This window comes from Panthera tigris, chromosome D3, assembly GCF_018350195.1.
Source record: "Panthera tigris isolate Pti1 chromosome D3, P.tigris_Pti1_mat1.1, whole genome shotgun sequence".
NCBI classification, from domain to species: Eukaryota; Metazoa; Chordata; class Mammalia; order Carnivora; family Felidae; genus Panthera; species Panthera tigris.
Window position 1 is genome coordinate 57,637,601 of NC_056671.1, and position 21,337 is coordinate 57,658,937.

Sequence of the window (21,337 nt, forward strand, 5' to 3'; positions counted from 1 at the left end):
AAAACTGAATTCACACAAGAGGAGTTATTATTATGAATGAATCCTTATGGGTTAAAGCCGGCGGGGTGGGGGGGCAGGAAACTACCAAATGCAGCCAGCGGAGTATTTTGTAAATGAGGTTTTCTCTAGGACACTGCCAAGTGTACCCATTGGTGTGCTGTCTGTGGCACCTGAAGGCAGCCGTGGCCTGGCTGAGTGGTGGTGGGAGAGACTGTGAGGACCCTACAGCCTAAAGTTTTCATGAGCTGGCCCGTGTAGAAGAAGTGTGCCGGCCCCCGGATGAAAGCACTATCCCTTTTTTGCCTTTTTCAATCTTTAGAGGCAATGAAGCGATGAAAACTGAAGATGGTAAAGACAGATAAGAGTTTCCAGATTCGTTTCATAAGTTGGAAGGGATATTTTATTGTAATTAAGAATGAGGTGCATTTTTCGTCTGAGAATGTTTACTGGTGTCCCCTAGTCTAGTCTGACACCATGTGATCCCCTCCTCGCTTTCCTCACTGCCTGCAAGACGTGGCCCACACTGTTCATGCTGTCGCTTCAGGCCCCTGTCGCTTCAGGCCCCTGGTCTCAGCTTGTCTCCCACACTTGGCACTCACTGGCCCTCCCACTGGGCACCACCCTTCTCTGCACCCGCATCTCCCTTAGCCCCCTCTGCTGTTCATGCTGTCCCCTTTTCCTCTGCCTGTCCAGCCCCCCTTCACCTCCAGAATCCGCCTCCTCCTTCGTCCTCCTCAACTCACTGGGCCCATCCTTCCTCCCCTGTGCTCCTGAGCACCCCCCTTCAGGCTGCCTAAAGATTACAAACTTTATCACTAAAGAGAATGAGCTCCTGACGGACAGGCTGTCTTTCCTCTTGGTGTTTGCTTCACACATACACTGCAAACAACTAACAGAAAGCATATCATTTATTGTCCAAACTGGGGTGCTCTGGCACCTGAGAGCAGTTCTAGTAGTAATTAGAGAGGGGCAAAAAATAGAACAGGCCAGGAAAACTGGGTTGTGGGTTGGCTTCCACATCACGAAAACTCGGTAAGGAAATGCGTGCATGCGATGCCCGTCAGGCATCCTCCCAGACTCTGGAGAACATTGAGACTCACAGGATGATAGATGGCAGCTACAAAGTAGAGTTGTGAGCTGGAGACACCCCTGAGAAGGCCCTTCAGTGACTTCTAATTGGCTTTGTGTTTTTGGAATTTTGCTGTTGTCAACCCTGTTAAATGTAAGAAAAAAATAGTAATGATAGTAACAAGAACTTTGACATAAGAGACAAAGTAAATGCAGTTTCAAGTTTTCTTTAGAAGAAAATGGGTCACACATTACATTTGGTTTCTTGGAACTTCTTGTCAACCCAAGGACCATAAGCTGCCATCCAAGGAGGAGTCTTGAAAGGGCTTCCAGGCAGGGTTCCAGGTCCCTAAGGCATATGTGGGATTCCCTAGGGGAGCTGCACTTCAGGATTTTTACAAAATTACCACATGTTTTTCTTACTTCATGTGAGTTCAATATCACTCTAGCTCCTTTGTCTGTTTCTTAATGTTGGACTTTGGTTTTTACCCTTTTTGCAGGGGTTTTACTTTGATATGCAGCTAAGAATATGCCAGAAAAAGGGCTGTCTCCCTCCACCCTTGCCCCAGTGGTATCCTGAGACACAGACAGCAAAGCAGGAAAGTCATATCTTCTACTACAACCTTGATTCCCAAACTATACCTCAAATACTTCATATACTATGATTACATCAAAGAATCAAAGATTGGGTTCTCTGGGATTTGGTTTTTCCAAACCCCCTGTCTTCTAGGTAGTCTTGGATATGGAATTAGGAGAAAATAAATGAATATATGAATATTCTGCTGTAGCAATGAAAGGGCTGCCTTTTGGTAACCAACAGCAGAAAGACACAGCTGTGAACAACCACAGCCCTGAGCACTTTATGGGGTATGTTCTGATTGTCTGATTTTCTGTGAGGAAGGAGAGGTATCCTCCACTTGGCCAGTGCTATTTATAAAAGGTCCTCCATTTCTCAGAAAAGCCAAGTAGCGACACAGAGGAAGAATGTATATACAAGAAAGAATCTAAGAAGAGAGAAAAAAAGTGTTGAATGTGAGATGGTGAAGAAGGTAGTAGCATTAGAGGCATATCAGTAGAGACTATCCTTCTCAATGCTGCTTTTATGAAGTGTAAAACAAGGATAAGAGTAAATAAAACAGCTTTGCGGTGTGGTGGGGTGTGTGGAAGGGAATCACTTATATCTGTGGTACTCAAAACGACCTAAGACATCCCACGGATGAGTCTAGACTCTCTGGGCCCAGCAGCTCTTGCAGGCTTTGTGTCCTGGCCTGCACGTGGCCACCAGGAAGATGAAGGGGAGTGTCAATGGCTGCATGGAGTTGACCACAGCCATCAAGGGTCTGGAGCCCTATACCTGGGTGGCTGCAAGGGTAGCTCGATGGAAGCCATCTGCGGAGATGGAGCCTAGTTTGTCTAATGGAACATAACAGGCTGCAAATTTTAAGAGAGAAAGAGATGAGAAAGGAAGACTGTTCAGTTTCTCTGCACATTCAGGGACTTCTGCTTCCAGATGGCACATAGTAGGGAGGGTCAGAGCACCACTCCTGCTCAGACAACTAGAATTTGTTTTAATACAGTGGCAGAAGCTTTCTTTTAAAAGATATCAGCAAACTGGTAAGGGAAAGAGGACTAGACAAACTAGAATTGTAGATGAGCTGAGAGCCCCTCCTTAGGACCATTTGCCAAATCTGGACACAGAGCCAAAAACTGGGCCTACCGTGGGCAGAGAGACTCAAATAGTAGAGAGAAGTCAGCCAAATGTCTAATAGCTACGTGAGTTGGCATAAGGGTTTGGAAGTAGAGGGTCTCCAAACTCCAGGACGTTTTCTCCATGAGACATTTGCTAAGTGCTGGGGCAGCATGATGAGGGGGAGGCTGGGTCAGAAAAGTTGGAGGAAATCTCCTGTAGCCTTGAAGGGCTGAGGAAACAAAGACGAGCTTGAGTAAGCACCTTCAACAAATACATACAGATATTTAAACACAGAGGTGGACTGATTCTTCACTAAAACTACAGTCTGGTCCCGACCTCATTCCGTTCTTCACCATGTCTGCTTAACAGAAAAGAGCGAAGGCTGGGGGAAATAACATGGACTCCAGTGTCTGCATCCTTCTGTACACAAAGTCCAGTGCAGAGTCCAAATTACAAGGCAAGAGAATAAGAAAATGTGCCCGACAAGGAAAAGGAAACACTAGCAGCAGATCCACAGGTGATCCGGATGTTGAAATTTGCAGCCAGGGTTGAACCATTCCGAATGTTAAAGAACACAAAGGAAAATATAGACAAATTGATTAAAAGGTGGACACTTGCAACAGAAAATTGGAATTTATTAAAAAAAATAATTGAATGGACATTTAAGAACTGCAAAAGAAATGTCTGAAATAAAGAACTCGTTGAGTGGGTTTAAGAGCAGACTCATCCCAGCAAAAGAAAGGATTAATGACTTCACAGATGAGTTATTAGAAAATGTACAAAGTGAAGCATAGGAAAACAATGGGAAGAGCAGAACAAAATGTAAGAGGAATGAGGCACACAGTCCAATGGTGTAACCTATGTATAATGGGAACAGCAGGAAGAGATGGATAAGAAGCAATAATTGACAAGGTCATGGCTGAGAATTTCCCAGAGCTGATGATAGGTATCAGCCCCCACATTTAAGAAACTTAGCAAATTCAAGGAGAATAAATAAAGAGGAAAGCATATGTCATACAATGTAGGCAGACTGCAAGAAAACCAAAGATAAAGATAAACTCTTTTAAAAAACCAAAGGGAAAAGATAGATTACCTTCTAAAATATGACAGTCAGGATGAGGGCTCACTGTTAACAGAAGCCTTGGAAGTTAGAAGAAAGAGAAATGACATCTTCAAACCGCCAGAAAGAAAAGCTTTAAACCTAGAAGTCTATATCCAGGGAAATTATTTCAGAAACAAAGGCAAACTTGTATCACACTCTATTTTGATGTAATTATTTCCCTTTTAGACTATTTCTTTAGGTTAGGTTTTTAAGGGGAAAAATAAATTACAGTGTTATCTTTCAAACTATGCTTTACATTGTTGTTTTTTTTTTTTAACTGAAGTGTAGTTGATATACAGCATTACGTTAGTTTCAGGTGTACAACATTGTGATTCAGCAAGTCTAAATTATCAACTCACATATTTTTAAAAATGAAGTCAAAGTGATACAGTGCTATCATAGTCTATAATACTTCATTCTTTCTATTTCGTCTCAGTATATAAATGTCTTGCTAACACTTGGGAGACTGTGGTGAGCCAGTGGCCCTTTGGGTCTGTAAAATGTATGGGCAGTGTTTCCCTGATGCTATGTGTGGGTCCAAGGGTTCCAGGAAAAAAAAAAAATCCAACCTGTACATGACCAGGATAAATGCATATAAACAGCTCTCAGGCAGGCAAATAACCAAGGAGGGGTGGGGGTTAAAAAAAAAAAAAAAAAAAAGCAGGACGAGGACTGAGGTCATGAAAGAATGACATCATCACAAAACTGAGTCTGGCAATCCTGAACATATGGCAGCATGTTCCTTTGAAGCATCTCCTGACACATTACGGTGAAGGCAGCTCTCTGGGAATGTATAAGATGGGAAGAATAGGTAATTCTTGGTAGGAAGATCAGATGATGCCTTCATTTTCTGGCCCAGTGCTCTGAGAATATATTATGAGCAAATGCAGTTGATTGAAATTTGTGTGTTTTGGGAAGGGTAGTTTGGCATTTTAAAGTGAGACGCAGAATTAGAAACCAGTAGGTAAAAGGGAAAACAGGAAATTGCTGGGCAAAACACAATTGCACTATCGATTGCTCTGTCTGCTCTGAGGAGGACCATTGTTCAGAAGCTCTGAAGGGTCCCAGTGTGACAGCTGTGCCCGTATGAGGCCTCTTGCCTCCAATTAGACCACCTGGACCATCCTGAGAATGCAGAAACATTCAGCAATTTCAAAAGTTCTTTTCTGAGAGGAACCTATTTTAAAGGGTTTAATGATGTTGAAAAATCTAGTCTTATGGGAGCAAGTAGACCAGGTGCCCTTGGGCATAAGCAGAGAAAGTACAATTTACTGTTTTCGTACGTGCCAGTGCTGTAGCTATGCTCCCACTCGTAAAATAAATGTTTGAAATAACATAGACAACAACACAAACCTTGTCACCCGAAAACATATGGACCTATCTAACCACAGGTCTCAGATACGTGCAGGTGGTGGAGCCCCAGGAATCCTACTCCTTTTGCAAAGTGTGAATTATTTATGTACGCACTTCAGTGATATGCATTTTACTGGCTGAAATTATAACTAAATTATAGCATATTACATATTTGCTGTAAAATTTCAACCACAAACACATAGCCACAAAAATCACAGTCTACTCAACTGTGAGCAGCTATTCACAGCTATTGTCATCAGTATCCAAACGCCAAAAGTTTTAAAAAATTAGTATGGAAGTAGAACTCCAGAATTTAAGATATATATTTACTAACATTTTTTGCCTGTGGTTTAAGAAAAGCTGGCTTTTTTTCATCTTCAGCTGGACCTTAGGCTCTGAGTAGTGTTCCGTAGGCACAGAGTCTGAGAACACTCACCTACAGCCTTTTGAAGTCGTATGTTTATTACAAAGGGCAGTGTATGTGGAGGAAGCACAGTTTTGAGCCCATTGCACATATTTCTTCTTACAGAAATGTATTTCCCATCTTAGAGAAGAGATTTCACAAGGAAGTTGATCTATCACAAAGGCATAGTTCTTGATATGTTAAAATAGCATTCATTTCTAACTGTTGAACATTGCTTGGTAGTGCATGTTTTCATGATGCTTTCTTCTTGCTTGTCTGTAGGCAGATGCTTTTATGCCAGACTTAGACCTGCTCTGCTTTAATATACAGTTATTTATAAATGTGTTTACCTGGTCAAGGAGCAGAGAAAATTTTATGTCAGTTCCCCCTTTGTTAGTTGAAGAATGTTATTCTGTTATGATTTTTTTACTGTTTATTTATTTTTGAGAGAGAGAGAGCGCACGCAAGCTCAAGCAGGAGAGGGGCAGAGAGAGAGGGAGACACAGAATCCGAAGCAGGCTCCAGGTTCTGAGCTGTCAGCACAGAGCCCGACACGGGGCTCAAACTCACGAACGTCGAGATCATGACCTCAACTGATATCAGGGACTTAACTGACTGAGCCACCCAGGCACCCCTGTCCTGTTATGATTTTTAAAGGTTAAGTAATCTGAAGATAGACTGCCACAAAACCCATTGATTTCTGTTTAACTGGAAGAGAAGTTAGGGGTAATTGACATTTACTAGGCATATACAGCCATGGATAGAGAGCTGAATTAACACAGAACTCCAGACATTAGTGGACATACATCACTGAGCATCTGTGATGCACTCTGTGGTGTGGTATCTGCCCTCCCATGATCCCGGGGCCTATTGGGTGGAGGCCTTCAGTAGCTGTTACAGGGTAGTATTAGGTAAGTGCTCTGAGGGGGAGTTCAGTGCCTGGGGGGTAGCAGTCACAGGTCACAGTGGTGCCCTTGCAGTGGGGGGGGTGGGTGAGTGCCTGGGATTTGCTGCTGTGATCCATTGCTGACAGAGCTCCGTGCCTGGACGAGTAGAATTGGTATTTTCTCTAGTATGTTCCTTCTCTCTGAGTACATCTCACACTCCGGTTGTGTAATCTTTCAGGATCTGCTAGTTCATGGACTATGGGAACGGATGACTCCCCTAACGTCACAGATGATGCAGCTGATGAGATCATGGATCGCATTGTCAAGTCGGCCACCCAGGTGCCCAGTCAGCGAGTGGTGCCTCGGGAGAGGAAGCGCTCCCGGGCCAACCGGAAATCTCGTAAGTGCTTTGGAGCTGGGGTGAGGGACTTACCTGCAGGTACCTGCCCTCCTGTATGCTCTGGGAAGGGCAGCCACTGTGAGGCTGGCTCCAGCCAGTTGTCGGACAATGCCTGGAGGGTCCACCCAAACTCATCGGCAAAAGGTTCCCTGCTCGACAATCAACATTGCTGTCATGGAGGAGGGGGGCTGCAGCCACACCTGTCCAGCATATTTGCCACTTCTGGGCGGGCCTCTCTCAATTCTCACTTTGCCCCCAGGAGTGTCCAAAAGACCCTGAGATATCTCTGGTGTGCAGGGTTGGCTGCAGGGGGGCCATTGCCAAGTTCTGCCGCGGATGCTTTGCTGAGGCCATATTTCTGCATCGGGGCCACTTTCTAGCTGAAAATAGTTCCCCTCAGAATTCACTGCTGCTCCCAAACATGTCAAAGGTGAACACCAGTGATTTTATGGGGAGTAGGGTGCTTAAAATACTTATTGTTAACCTAGGTTGACTAGCTTGTTTTTGTTACTAAATCAAAGGACCTGTTTTTCCCCTTTGTCTGAACCCACTGCCTACTTCTGCCCACAGAATGAAGGAGTGGGGCTGCCTCTGCAGGCACCTCGCTAGCACTCCAAGGGGCTGCACTCCGTAGAGAAACACAGTTCCTCTGCATCCTTTGACATGGGTCTGCATTAGCTGTGACCCTTGCATGTTTTAGGAGAGAGCTCGGCCCCCAAGATTGGGCCGGGGATGCTGGGTCACTCAGGAGACCTAGTCTCCGCCGTCTCTGCCTCCAGGAATAAGGGATGGTGACTAGGACAGGGATTTATGACCATCACAAGAAGGAAGCCTGGTTACGTCCGCCTGTACTGGCTCTAAAAAGTGAAAGGAGAGTGACTCCAGGTAGGCGGGAGTTCAGTAAGAATTCACAGTGTTTGGTGCCACCTTTGAGATTCACACAGGAGGTGATTGGGGTTTGAGCTGCAATGTCTGAGAGAGAGGGCTGGGGAAAGGAGGCCAGGCAAGGGAGCATCCTTACAGAGGTGAGCATTGTTGGGCCAGAGACCTCGGAAAAGGAAACTGCATGACCCAGTGGCCTGGCCAGTCCCCAGAGGCCCAGGGTACGTGTTCTGCCTCCAGGTTATATGTCTATATTGGCAAAAAGTGTAGGCCCTGCCCTCTGGTCTAGAGAGAACCAGATTCTTAGAGAGACACATAATGTCACTGGGAACAATAACACAGTCATAATTAATTTTCCTTTTCAATCTGGCCAGAGAGATATTTTGCCTGTTTTTGTGGCCGACGTAAACTCATTTCCTGTGGTATCGTTTCCATTCCAATCTTATGCAAAACAGCCGTATACTCTTTTTATTTAGCCAAACACATTTTATTCTGCAATGCAGTTACTACAACAAATACAAGACTGCATGTATGTAAGTGTTTGTCTGTGACGGGTTTAACTTATTAGTAATGGCACCATCAACAGAAATTTAAGATGGGGGAAAGTTATTTTGATTCCTGTTTAAGAGGAATGATAAACTCCAGCTTTCTTGCAAGAGGTTAAAGGAGTAAGAAAAAATCCAGTTTGCAAAATCGATGTGAGGTTTTCTGGTGTGGGCCTCCCTCTCAAACAACGCTATATTTGATTTGATTGTTTAATGGTGGTGATGAGGCAAGTGGGTAATGAATAACCAGCGTATTTGTGCTATCAGTCATTTGGCTAAAGGCAATAATAGTCCAGCTGTTGCAGGAAACCAAACAGAATCCATCCCATAACCTAGAAATTTATGACCTGCAAGCCACTTGAGAATCCTCCAAGATAATTAAATGTCTGCTTTCGTGTTTGATGCTGGTGACTAGGACCGCGTGCGCCAGAAGTCCTGCTAAAGCTTGAAATATGCAGCCAGTTGGGACACAGCGAGGGCATCTTAATTGATTCGCAGGTTCCCATGGCTCCGTGCTGCATTTCCAGCCTGTGACAATCCAGTTGTCTTTAAGTAAACTGTTTTGAATTTCCAGTTGATTTCTAGCCTGTGATATGATTGATCCAATGCACTTCATGTGCTTGCCCCAGATTCTGGCCAAGATTCTCCGACTGGCTGGTGAATCAGACCAAGGGAGAACATTCTGGGAGATTCTTGGTTTTTTCTTATTTCGGTTTCTCATTTCATCATATTGGGGCATCTGTTTTGTCCCAGGGCGATTTGTTCTCTTCGGCCTCCTAAATGTTGGCCTTCCCGGGAAAATCCTGAAGCTGAATGGCATTTGAGATCTCCTTACTAGTGTGATTCTGTAGGGTGTGCCCTGGTGGCTGGTAAGGAGGGGACGGGGAGCTGCTCCCCATGTTCTTTTCTCTTGGACCTATCTTTGGAAGAAGGTCTCTGCCCAGCTGGCGGTCTGCATATGGCCACTAGCCCAGACTATCACAGAACAGAACTAGGGTGAGGGACTCATAGTCTGTTCTCTTTTCCCAGGGGAGCCGAGTCTTGTCGTGGTTGAAAGGGGCTGGGTACCATTTTCCTGTTGAGCTTCCTTTTAAGGTGGGGGTCTGGGCCCCCCATGACTATGAAGCCTGGGCACAGAGCTGTATTTCTATAAAGATGTGATTACTTTGATATGACTCACAAATAACTGACCAATTTCTTAGCTAATTAAGATCTTAAGGCTGGTCACTCTTATAAGAATAGTTTCTCAGTGGAAAGAGCTGGAAATCCAGTTCCAAGGGCTGCTGGGAAAGGAGCAAAAGTTTGATTTGATCTGACCCCCATCCCCCCAAACCACGACTGCCTCCTCATCATGTCATAAAGCTTCAACATCCCTCTCAAAGAGCATGTGGCATATCTCACATTGATTTGATGTAACTAAAATTTTAGTTCTTTTATAGAATTTTGTGGGATGTACCCACACTAATAGGGTACTAAATAAGGTACGAAATAGGATTTCATGGAAAAAAAAATCAAACCTGAAAAATTACTGAATTTGTTTTAGGGAAAACAAAAGACCTGCCTCAAAAAATACTGGATCCAGCCCTGGATCTGATCGGTACAGAACTTAGTTCAGTTGTCTCTACATCTTCAAGGTGGCACTTGAAAATATCCAGCAATTTTCCCATTAAAGTCCCATTGAGAACAATTTCCCTGCATTTTGTTTAGTTTTTCCTTACTGACCATGAATCAATTTTATATTCTTTTAGAAGGCAAGCTAACAATGGCAATAAAACAGAGGCTTTAGAACTAATGCTTTTGCAATACAGTCAAATAAGATGTTAGTGGGAAGGACCAAAATTTCTCAAACTTTTGTCTTTTCCAAAACGGCCTCATTCCTATTTACTCAGTGCCGAATTATTCTTAGAGCTCATTATGGATGGACTGAACTGACCTGCCTCTAAAGATAGCTGAGGGAGCCCACCCATGTGTCCGGGACATAAGACAGGAGGATAACTAGAGGAAGTCCAAGAGAGGAACAAGGCCATGGCCCGGGCCAGAGGTCAAGACTCTGATGCAGCATGAAGCTCAGATAGAAGCCTCAGGTCAAAGAGGCAGATGCAGGGAGAGTTTGGAAATGTTTTATTGCATTGGCTCTCCAGCTGTTTCCTGTTCAGACAAATCACCCTCCCAAACTGGGAACCAGCACATTGGGAGAGAGGAGTCTGGCTTGTGTGTCTTCCCCCAAGGCTGGGTGCCAGGCACCCATTTGGCTCAGAGTGGAGGTTCAAGAGGAGGGAGAATCAGTGAAAAGAGGAATCCGGGAATCTGTCTTGCCTTTGAGAGCTGTTCTGAGAGCAGAGCAGAGGGTTTCTGTAAAGGGGCTTTGGAAAAATGCCAAGCACCTTCCCCACAAGAAGTTACTGTATTTCTTTGCTTTTGCTGCCCAGGCAGCAAAGGAGTCGGTTTCCATGTTTGGAATGCACACATTCATACGAGAGAGAAGGAGATGGGGGTCCCCTCGTAAATTACCTGGCCTCACCGAGCCTCAGTGTGCTGCTATCCACTGAGGCCAGAGGTGCCACCTCGCAGGATGTTGTGGGCGTTAAGTGAGGTGCCTATGACAGGTTCCCACCACTCTCCCTCCCCAGCTCTGTCACGCTACTGCCAAGGGACCCCAGCCCGGTGGGAATATGAAGCTGCCTGCAGGTGCTTGGGCTGCTGTGCTGAAGTTTCAGGGGAGCCTGTGCACAGAAACCACACCTATCCAGCCGCTGCTCCGCTCCCATCACCCGTCTCACTCCCCTCCCACCACTGCCCACCTCACTTGGCCAGCCGGGATTAGACCAGACTCCCCTTCACCTCCCTTTTTACCCCCAGGGGGCTCGTTCAGTGGGCTTATACCTGTGCACCGAAGGCTGGCTTGTCTCCATGGTACTTGTCTGGTGCAACTCTGATGGAGAGCGGCTGTGCTGGGCTTCAACTGGAAAGGGGGGGGAGGCATTGTCCTGCCCATGAAATAATGCTGAGGACCCCAGAGTCTGTGAATCTTGAAGCCTCTTCTTTCTTGTCTGCAGAATCCCCCAAGTTCCTGCAGGCTGTCCCATAAGCAATGGAGAGAACTTGTTTCCTGACTCCCTTCCCTTACCCATAGCACACAACATAGGAGACAGTCTGCTCTTACATCTGAACTGTGAATGCTTTCTGGTAAGGGCCTGACTAGGAGCAACAAAGTGTATTGGGGGGTACTGGATTCAAATGTAGCCACGGACTAGGCAGAGGTATTTCTGTGGAGCCAAGACTGTGACCAAACCAGTGGTTATAGAAATCGCCTGCTGCCCTAAGTATTTCCAAGAACCATCTCCTCATGGGTGAACATACTTCTGGATTAGGCAGAACTCAGAGACTTCAACTCTGTTGTCACAAAGGCCATCACGTCTTGAGGGCCTGCCTCTCCCTGTGTCTTAGTTAGGTGGCAGTGATTTAAGTCGGGACCTGGCTGGCCATTTTAATCTTCTGGGGAAGATGAAAATGCAACATATGGGCCTTTCACTGACACTCCCGTTCAGTGTATCTGGGCTGAGTCTAAAGTTGAGTTTAAATCAACCAGGTTTGGGAACCTTTAATTTTTGTTACTGTTGTTCTGGGTTTTATTTATTGATTTATTTACTTACTTATTTTGAAAGAATTTTAGAAAATAGAAAAGTTGCAAAAAAGAGGACATTTGCCTTCTTTCACCCAGCTTCGCCTAATGTTAACTAACACCTTGCACATCCTAGGACAATTTATTGGAACTAAGAAATTGACATTGGTACAATACTATTAACTGAACTATAGGCTTGATTTGGATTTCACCAGTATTTCTATTAATGTTCTCTTTCTGTCCCACTGTCTTACCCAGGCTGTCCCATTGCATTGAGACATCATGCCCCCTCTGATGTGTGGAGGACATTTTATGACCTTCACACTTTTGAAAAGTACTGGTCAGTTATTGTGTAGAATTCCTGTCAATTTGGGAGATCTCTGCTTCTAATGGACAGATTTTATGTGGGGAAAAAAAAAGATGGAGGGTGGACACAAGAACTCAGATGGTTAAATGATGGACATTGACAAAACAAAACAAACCAACTCACGGAAAGTCTAACATTAAATCCATAATGATAGAGCTTAAAACAGTTCCCTGTATTGATGTACAAAGAGGCATGACTGAACCCAACGTTTTGACTCCACTCAGCAGACGGGTCACTCAAGGAACAAGGAGTGGGTAAATAGCAGTAGGCAAGTTACTTGCCAACCACAAGATACATTTAAGACCTCTTGAAGTTCTGATATTAGTCCCTATAGTCCTAAGCGTTCTATTTTCAGTATACTTGATAGAAGATCTTTAGAAACATAGGGATTACAACAAAGCTAACTTATTTCCAAATTGCTTGGCATTACATACAGAAGATAGAAAAACTGTCTGTCAGTGATCTAAAGGTAAAAGAATACTGGGGCACCTGCGTGGCTCAGTCAGTTGAGTGTCCAACTTCAGCTCAGGTCATGACCTCACGGTCTGTGGCTTCAAGCCCCGCATCAGGCTCTGTGCTGACTGCTTGCTCAGAGCCTGGAACCTGCCTCGGATTCTGTGTCTCCTTCGCTCTCTGCCCCTCCCCTGCTCACGCTTTGTCTCACTCTGTTTCTCAAAAATAAATACATGTAAAAAAAATTTTTTTTAATAAAGGTAAAAGAATACAAATGGATTTCTGGCATATGGAAGCGAAACTCAGTGCATGTCCCATAAGATAAGAAAAATTGTCAGAATGTGTCCTGCTAGGCGTCAGCAGGGTACAGCTGTTTCTAGGGTGGGCTGCGTCTCAAGTGTCCTGGCTTAAATCCTTCTGCACCGCTTACTGTGTGCTCTTGGGCCAGGGACTTGATCTCTCTATGCCGTCTGCTCACTTGCTGGAACGGTAATAACAGGACACTTCTCACAGGGTTTCCATAGTGAATAAATGGAATAATCCAGGTTAACCCTCAGTAGATGCAGGCTGCTATTATTCTGCAGGCTGTAGACCACTGTTATTTTCAGATTCAACGCATTTTTGCAAAGACTCACCCGAGAGCACTTTGTAGAATTAAAAGCTTTTTCTGTGCTGGGGGTGGGGAGAGAAAAGGAGCTTATGGGTTTTTCCCTGGGTCCCCAGACGCCCTTGGGCTGCATGTTGACAGCGGAGGTACTCCTGTATCTGATCCCACTGCTGTCACTGCCACATCGTGAGAGCTGTCACAAGTGCCTGGGGCAACGAGTGGCTGCTGGTGCCAGCAAAGTGACCCCTGCCGTCTATGGAAGAGCTGCAAGGCAGACAGGGATAAACATTTCCACGGTCTGTTCTCTGTTAAGCGGCTGCAGGGAGGGAAGGCAGTCACATGTGACAGGCTGGGGAGCAGTTACACTGCAGCCAGAGCGTTCAAGCGAGAAGTGGGAATGGGGGGGTGGAGAGGGGCCCAGACATTATCTTATCAGACATATGCCAGCCTGCCCCCAGCCTAGTACTTGAGAAATCCCCTATTTGAGAGAAGACTTGTTTCTATCGTACAGGTTCCATAACCTGCCAGTGCCTTTGCTGGTCCCCTCATTTTATGTCTTCTGTCCCTTTTTGCCTTCCAGAAACTTTCTGAGAGCCAACACCTTATCCAGACAGGGTCTGCTACCCTGAGCATTTCTTCTCATACTATGTCCCTGTCAGCCCCCTGCCTCCCTGACTACAATATTGGCTCAGGATAGAGGCTCAAATAACATTTGCTGAAGGAAGGAAGGGAGGGAGGGAGGGAGGGAGGGAGGGAGGGAGGGGGAGGGGGAGGGGAGGGGAAGGGGGAGGGAAAGGGAAAGAAGGGAGGGAGGAAGGGGAGGGGAGGGGAGAAGGTAGGAAGGGAGGGAGGGAGGAGAAGGAAAGAAAGGAGGGAAGGAAGGAAAGACTGATGAACAGACAGAGAAATGGATACCCAAAAAGGTTCTTTCTATGCATAATTGGAATTGGAGCACAAAGCTGATTTCAACTGATTATCTTCATTTCACACCTCTCTTCAAGTGGTAATGTGAGTTAACTTTGACTTTTTAACAGAGGAAGAGTTCAGATTCTTGAGGTCTTTTGGGGTTAATCTATTTACTGTATTTATTATGAGGTGGTTTTATTTATTTTATGTTTATTAGAGAATTTATCTCAATTGTCATGAAGTCCCACAGAAAGTAGGATTCCATTAATGGGGCAGGTTTTTCTATGAATACCTTTCTAGGGACACAGCTGACAAGCAAAGGGACCTAGTCGATACTGGCTTTTCTGAAACCACAGCAGAGAACACCTGAACCCAGGCAGAGGGGGCACGGGAGGGTCCCAGGGGGTCTGGCCCATAAAACCTGAGAGGAGGCTACCAGGCTAAGGGCGCACTCTGCACAGTCAGGCAGCGAGGCTAAGGTAGCATTTGTTCTAGTAAGCTTTGTTCTATTCCCTGAGCCTGTCTCAGAGAGGCTGGTCCAATGCCCATATCAATTAGGAGATCACCGCACACCCTGTAAGGTGCCAAGGTCCTTATTCAAGTATTTACATGAACCGAACTGAACACCGCAGTTATAGACTAAAGCAAATGCGTGAACACATGTTAGGGGAGCATCTCTAAATGCCCATCAGTTCGTGAAGCCTTCTGTCGTCATTTGGCCAAGCACGCATACCTCAAGGCTCAAAGATTACAGTTCATAGACACATGTCCTCGCCACCTCTGCGACTAATGAAATTTAAGATGTCCTGCTAGTGCAGCCTGGACTTCTTCAAGGCAGAATTTTGTGTTTTGGAAGAGAGGTCTTAGCAGTCCTTGTCAAGAATGAGAAATATTTTATCTTCTTTTCTGCCTTATTAAAATTATCTTTCTTTGACAAACACTTGAAGGAGTGTTTAAAGAACATAAAAGGTTATTACAAACTTGTATTTTTATTGCTGCCCCATAGAACAAATTCCATTACTCAGTTAAATGCAATCTGCCTCCAGCCAAGGCTCTGGAGCCAAACATTTTGTCTGGACGAGTTAGACAGTCTGGAGCCCAAGGGGCCAAGGGTGGGGGGGAAGGAGAGCCAGTGCAGGAGCGGCTGTAGATGGATGGCTCAGGAGCCCAGAGCTCGGCTTGGAAATACAGTAGTGTGGGGGTGGCATGATTTGAGGGCAACTTTAGGCACAGATCTTTGTGTCTCTATTTGTGTTCAATCCATGCTTGATGTCTCTGAGTCTTCTGTTGATGTTCCAGTGCTTTAAGTGCTGGGAACACAGTAGGTTTTCTATGAAGTATCTGTTGATTGACTAATTGATGGGTTCGGTGTTGGCTCCTGTTGAAAGTGCTGATTCCTGGGAGAGAAGAAACCATTTGTTAATAGGTACTTAGACCCTGTACGTTCTACCAGATCTTTTCAGATCCTTTGTACACAGGCTAAGCGGGCTTTTGCTTAGGGGAGGTTGGGAAGGTACTGGAATATGGGGTGTTGCTGGCAGGAACATGAGCTGTGATCCTGTTGTCTGCATCCTCTGAGGCTCCCCCCCGCCGAGGGGGAGGCTATAGGCCCCCCAGTCACAGGGGGTGCAGGGAATTGGGTCTGGCACTGGATGATGGGAAGGCATGAAGGGTGAGCTTTAGTGTCTCTGCATTCTGATCAAGGGCCTGCCGTGTTCACCTCAGGTCCTCTGGTTGATTTAGGATTGAGGTAGATCCATAACACATCTCTTCTGAAAATAGAGCAAATACCCCAAACTCCGCATGACGTTTTGTAGAGAGTAGGCCAAATACAATTGAGAAATCAAGGGAAATGTAATTAGGCAAACTTTCAAATGAAAGGACTTGTCTTGGAAGGGGCGGCTGCCTCCCCAGTCACCCTTATCCAGCCTTTATTTTGACGTCAAAATTGATCAACACTAAACAATGGGAAAACCCAGTGTGCCAAGCTAAGCACAAGCAATTCTTGGTTAGATGTGAGCGTTCCTCCACCTGCCAGTTGTAAGCCCCAGAGAAGGGGGTCACTGTCCTTCCTGAGCCTTGTGTGTTTCACAGAGAACATTTAACAAATCCAGCCAGAAGTTCGGCAGTTTGTTCCTTGACGTCCAGTCCATAAGGAGTCAATGGTTATTGTCTCCAGAGGCCCCTTGATGAGTTGAGACTAAGACCCTCAACGCTCATGGGGGACTCCTCCTGACTGCTGCCCTTGCCTGGTTCTGTTAACACCTTGCTCTGCGGGGCCGGGTCATCATTGCTCATCCTGTAGATCTGTGGGGTTATCTTATTTAGCATTTGCAATCTTTGGAACTTGCGTTTTCCTATGCTCTGTAGTGACTCTTCCAGTTCTGATCCACTCCTTACACTGGTCCACATGCCATCTGTACTTGACTATTGCATCCGTTTCTCAGAAACCTTGTAAGGGTGGGCCTCCCTTCTTCCCTCTTACAAGGTCAATCCCTCCACTTGGCTCTTCATGCCAGCCTCTTGCAGCCCCCTAATTTGTTCTGCCCTATGGACAGATGGCCAGGCGCTTCAGCAGAAGCAGGATGCGGCTGAGCATCTGTGAGCCCCGTGACGACCCTGGGAATCCTTGGGGGTGGCGGGTAAGGCGTGGGGCAGACGGACTACCATGTGCTGGCTGCTAACACCCCCCTGTCTTCTCATTCCTTTGTGACCTGCGGATGCTGCTGAAGTGCGAAGGACCCTCAAGAGCGGCCTGACTCCAGAAGAAGCCCGAGCTCTGGGCCTGGTTGGCACCGCAGAGTTGCAGCTGTGACACCTGTGCGTGCCCTAAGAAGTGTGTCCAAGATTGTGCAAACTCCTGCTGGACGGAACCCCTCCAGATGGGGGAGGGGAAGAGACTCAACATTAACATCCGAAGGTTCTGAAGGGGAGTGTCCACATTTCTAGTGTCCGCGCATGGCCCGCTGGGCATAGATGGGGGGCTCTCTCGGAGTCTCTCGCACACACTTCCTTCGTTGTGTCAGCTGTGTTTCTCTGGTTTCCTTGACACCTGGTTTAGTAGTTCCAAAGCGTGACACCTTTTCTGTGCAAGGAGCAGATCACTTCTGTCACGGTTACTGTGGTCCTGTGAGGCAGTTTGATTAGATTCACAGACGGGGTCTCTCCACAGCACCAAAATATCCAGATGTAAACTCCAAAATTGTACACAAAAAGAAAGCACAGATTGTTTACCAGTTGTGGATTTTAGATGTACTAAATGTTTATACAAATTCATAAATGTACACCATGTTTCAAATACTAAATAAATAGAGTTTAATGCCGTAACTGGAAACTTTTCTTCTCTCGGGTGTAAGGGCCTGACACAGCTCCACAGATGCACTTCCTTCTCAATCAGCCAAACCTTTTCTCAGGTTCATCAGAAGGACCCTGGTGTGGAATGGCCTCCGGGCCCTTTGGCTTTCTTGTCGTCGTCTGTTTTTTTGTGTGTGTGTTAGTAGAGTGAGAAGTGCCCAACAATGTGCTCTCTGTAACTCCTTATTAATTAGGCATCAGTGTTTGTCGTGCAACATGTTAGCAATGACCTCATATAGATCACATTATCCGCGAGCTTTGCTTTGGTCCAACCTGGTGTTGAAGCAAAAATTAGGGTAGTATTTACAAACTGAACTATTCTGCCACTCTCTCCCTTGCTTCAGGTGTAAAAATTCGTTTTCTCAAAAAACAAGTCCCCAAAACAAAAGGGAAATTTAAAATTTTGTCTACAGAATACCTCGGAGGGACAAATGCAGTCCCTGGCAATCGGGTACAGGTCATTAGAAGCTAAGGCATCCAGTAGGACAGGCATTGCCCACGAGGGGATCTGAGTGACTGCAAGGCGTGTTGAGGTGGCTGGTGCCCAGGTGGTGGCCGAGCCTCCACAGGGACCCCGCAGCCCAGTGCCGCGCGGTTCCCTGTGAAGAATGTCTCTGGAAAGAGGGAAAAGATAAACCGCTGCAGCAGGTATTTGGGGGCCGAAAGATCAAGCCATTAATTCCATCTTTGCCTCACTTTGAAGACCTCTATGACTCTGTGTTCCTGTGTTCCTATGCAGTTGTGTTGTCTGAAGAGCTAAAGATAAGCTATTCACCCCACAGGCCTCTGTGTCCTCCCTCTTCTGTACCCCCCACTCTACTGGGAGACAGGATGCTCCTTCAAACCAGTATTGGTCAGATAATAGGTGATGAATGTGAGCCCCCCAGCAAAGCCTGGCATCTGCCAACAGCAGGTCTGTATATTACAGACAGTTGAGTTTAATCACTTTATTGAAAAGGATACATAGGGTATTGATGTTTATTTTCTTACGGTTCTAAATAACGTGTAGTAATCTGATACAATTTCGTAGTTTGTCAGAGCATTTGCCTGTTACCTCAGCACTGAATACAAAGGATATGTGTATCACTGGGGATGGGGAAGTGCAAACAAAGAGAAGATGTATCCTTGCTGCACCCTGTGGTGAACAGATACCTCGCGTCCTTCCAGGGGACCTTGGCCTTCTGCCGGAGTTATTGCTTTGGAATAAAAGGTCACATTTAGAAGGAGGTGAGTGAATAAATCTGAAGGTAGTTTTATTTTAGGAACTAAAAAATTCTCAGAGGAAGCAACCAAGGTCAACTAACTTCTGGGTTACAGCCAGGTAGAGAGAGTCTCATTTTATTGAGAACTTGGTTTAGTAGTTTTAGTGAAATTGGGGGGTTATTCCTGTTGCTCAGTTCCTCTCTCCTTGTTGCTATTTAGTCTGGCTGCTTCTGTTAGTATGTGCGTGTGTTTAAATTTTTTAATGTTTGTTTTCTTTTTTTTTTTTTGAAATGTTTGTTTATTTTTGAGTGAGAGGGAGACACGGTGCGAGCAGGGGAGGGGCAGAGAGAGAGAGAGAGAGGGAGACACGGAATCCGAAGCAGTCTCCAGGCTCTGAGCTGTCAGCACAGAGCCGGCCCTATGTGGGGCTGAACTCACAAATGGCGAGATCATGACCTGAGCCGAAGTCGATGCTTGACCTACCGAGCCACCCAGGCCCCCCCGTGTTTATTTTTATTTTTATTTATTTATTTTTCTTATTTAAAAAAAATTTTTTTTAACGTTTATTTATTTTTGAGACAGAGAGAGACAGAGCATGAACGGGGGAGGGGCAGAGAGAGAGGGAGACACAGAATCGGAAGCAGGCTCCAGGCTCTGAGCCATCAGCCCATAGCCCGACGCGGGGCTTGAACTCACAGACCGCAAGATTGTGACCTGAGCTGAAGTCGGACGCTTAACCGACTGAGCCACCCAGGCGCCCCTATTTTTATTTTTGACAGAGAGAGAACGAGAATGAGAACGAGCAGGGGAGGGGCAGAGAGAGAGAGGGAGACATGGAATCCAAAGTGGGTTCTGTGCTGTCAGCACAGAGCCCGACTCAAGACTTGATCTCATGAACCAGGAGATTGTGACCTGAGCCAAAGTTGGACTCTTAACCTACTGAGCCACCCAGGTGCCACTCTGTTAGTGTTTTTTGTTTTTTTTTTTTAATTCAGGAGGTTCAGGTACCTGAAAGGTCTTTGAGGAGCAGAATGAATGGTACCTTACCCTTGGGAGATGCTTTGCTACCCTTGCTGGTCATCACTATAGATATTATTGTGCATATTTCTTAATTTAGGTTGAAGTTACAGAACTGCCAGTAAAGGAGGGTGAACTCTTTTAAAGATGCCTGAGGTTTGGTTTCTTTGGAATGATAAGGTTTGTTTGTTTGTTTTTTTTTCTATTTTAAAAATAACTTACTGAGGGATTTGGGGATGGAAGGGAGGATGCACAGGGCCCAGGAGGGCTGAAGACCCAGTTTTGTTTTCTCCCAAGTCCATCACTGAACACAGTACAGGAAAGAATAGCAGGGAGGAGAGTTAGGAAAGCTGGTTTCTGAGCTCCTAACCTGTGAGTGGCTGTGTCATCGTCCACTGCTCCCATATCCACCGTTTCTGTGCTCATGTCCCTGAGATAGTGTGTCACCAAATACCACTATAGTAGGCTAAATAATGGCCACCCAAAGAGAACAGGTCCTGATCACAGGAACCTGTAAATGTTACAAGGAAGGGCCTTTGCAGAGGTGAATAAAGTAAGGATCCAGATAGGGAGAGATGATCCTGGGTTAACTAGGCATACCCTAAATCTAATCACACATGTCCTCGTAAGAGAGAGGTAGAGGGGCTTTCATATGCGCAACAGAGGGGCAGGTACTATGAAGACAGAGGCAGAGATTGGAGTGATGTGGACACATACTAAGGAATGCCAGCAGCCACCAGAAACAGAGGCCAGGAACAAATTCGCCACCCGAGCCTCTGCAGAGAGCGTGGTGCTGTTGACACCTTGGTTTTGGCTCTGTAAAACTAAGGCTGAACTTTTGGCCTTTAGAACTGTAAGAGAATAAATTCCTTTTGTTTTAATGCACCAAGTGGGTGGGAATTTGTTATGGCAGCTTTAGAAAATTTATACAACCATCTATCACAAATAGGCACTGAGGGCTTATTATAGAGGTAACCCTGTGCCTGGAGCTGGGGATTCAGCTGGGAAAAGGAGAGTCATGATCCCTCCCCTTAGGGCCACAAGAGGTAGTCATCAACTAAAATGAAAATTTGGTTTAATCTGCAGCTATTTATACATTTTGCCAGAGAGGTAACTAAAAATAAAAACATCTGATTGCCTCAGAGAAATGAAAGATCTTTGCAAGTGCAGTTAGGGTGCATGATATTAAAATGCCCCATGAATTCTGTCACAAAAGGTAGTTTATTTGGTAGAAAAAAAATTCTGTTGCTAGGCAATTATGGGGGATGGACTTTCTGCATGATTTTTACGAGAGCTAAAATATTGACGGCATCTGTGTGGGTACTTGTTGTGTATTTTCTTACCTAGGATCCACGTAGCCATTCTGCATTGTCATCTTACATAGAAGCAAGGATGAGGGAGGCTGAACGACTTTCCCCAGGGCGAAAGATAGGAAGTGATATTTGCTGGCTTGTCACTTTTTGCTAGTTCTGGTTTTG

At 45.6% G+C, this 21,337-nt stretch overlaps 1 protein-coding gene across 1 annotated transcript in view; it reads left to right on the forward strand.

The window, feature by feature from the left end:
- FHOD3 (formin homology 2 domain containing 3) overlaps window positions 1-17,612 on the forward strand; it is a 469,133-nt gene extending 451,521 nt beyond the window's left edge. Inside the window, 2 exon segments of the mRNA XM_042961930.1 lie at window positions 6,742-6,903; window positions 17,018-17,612. Coding sequence (XP_042817864.1) covers window positions 6,742-6,903; window positions 17,018-17,100 — 245 coding nt within the window. The 3' untranslated portion in view covers window positions 17,101-17,612.
- Window positions 17,613-21,337: the final 3,725 nt, after the last annotated feature.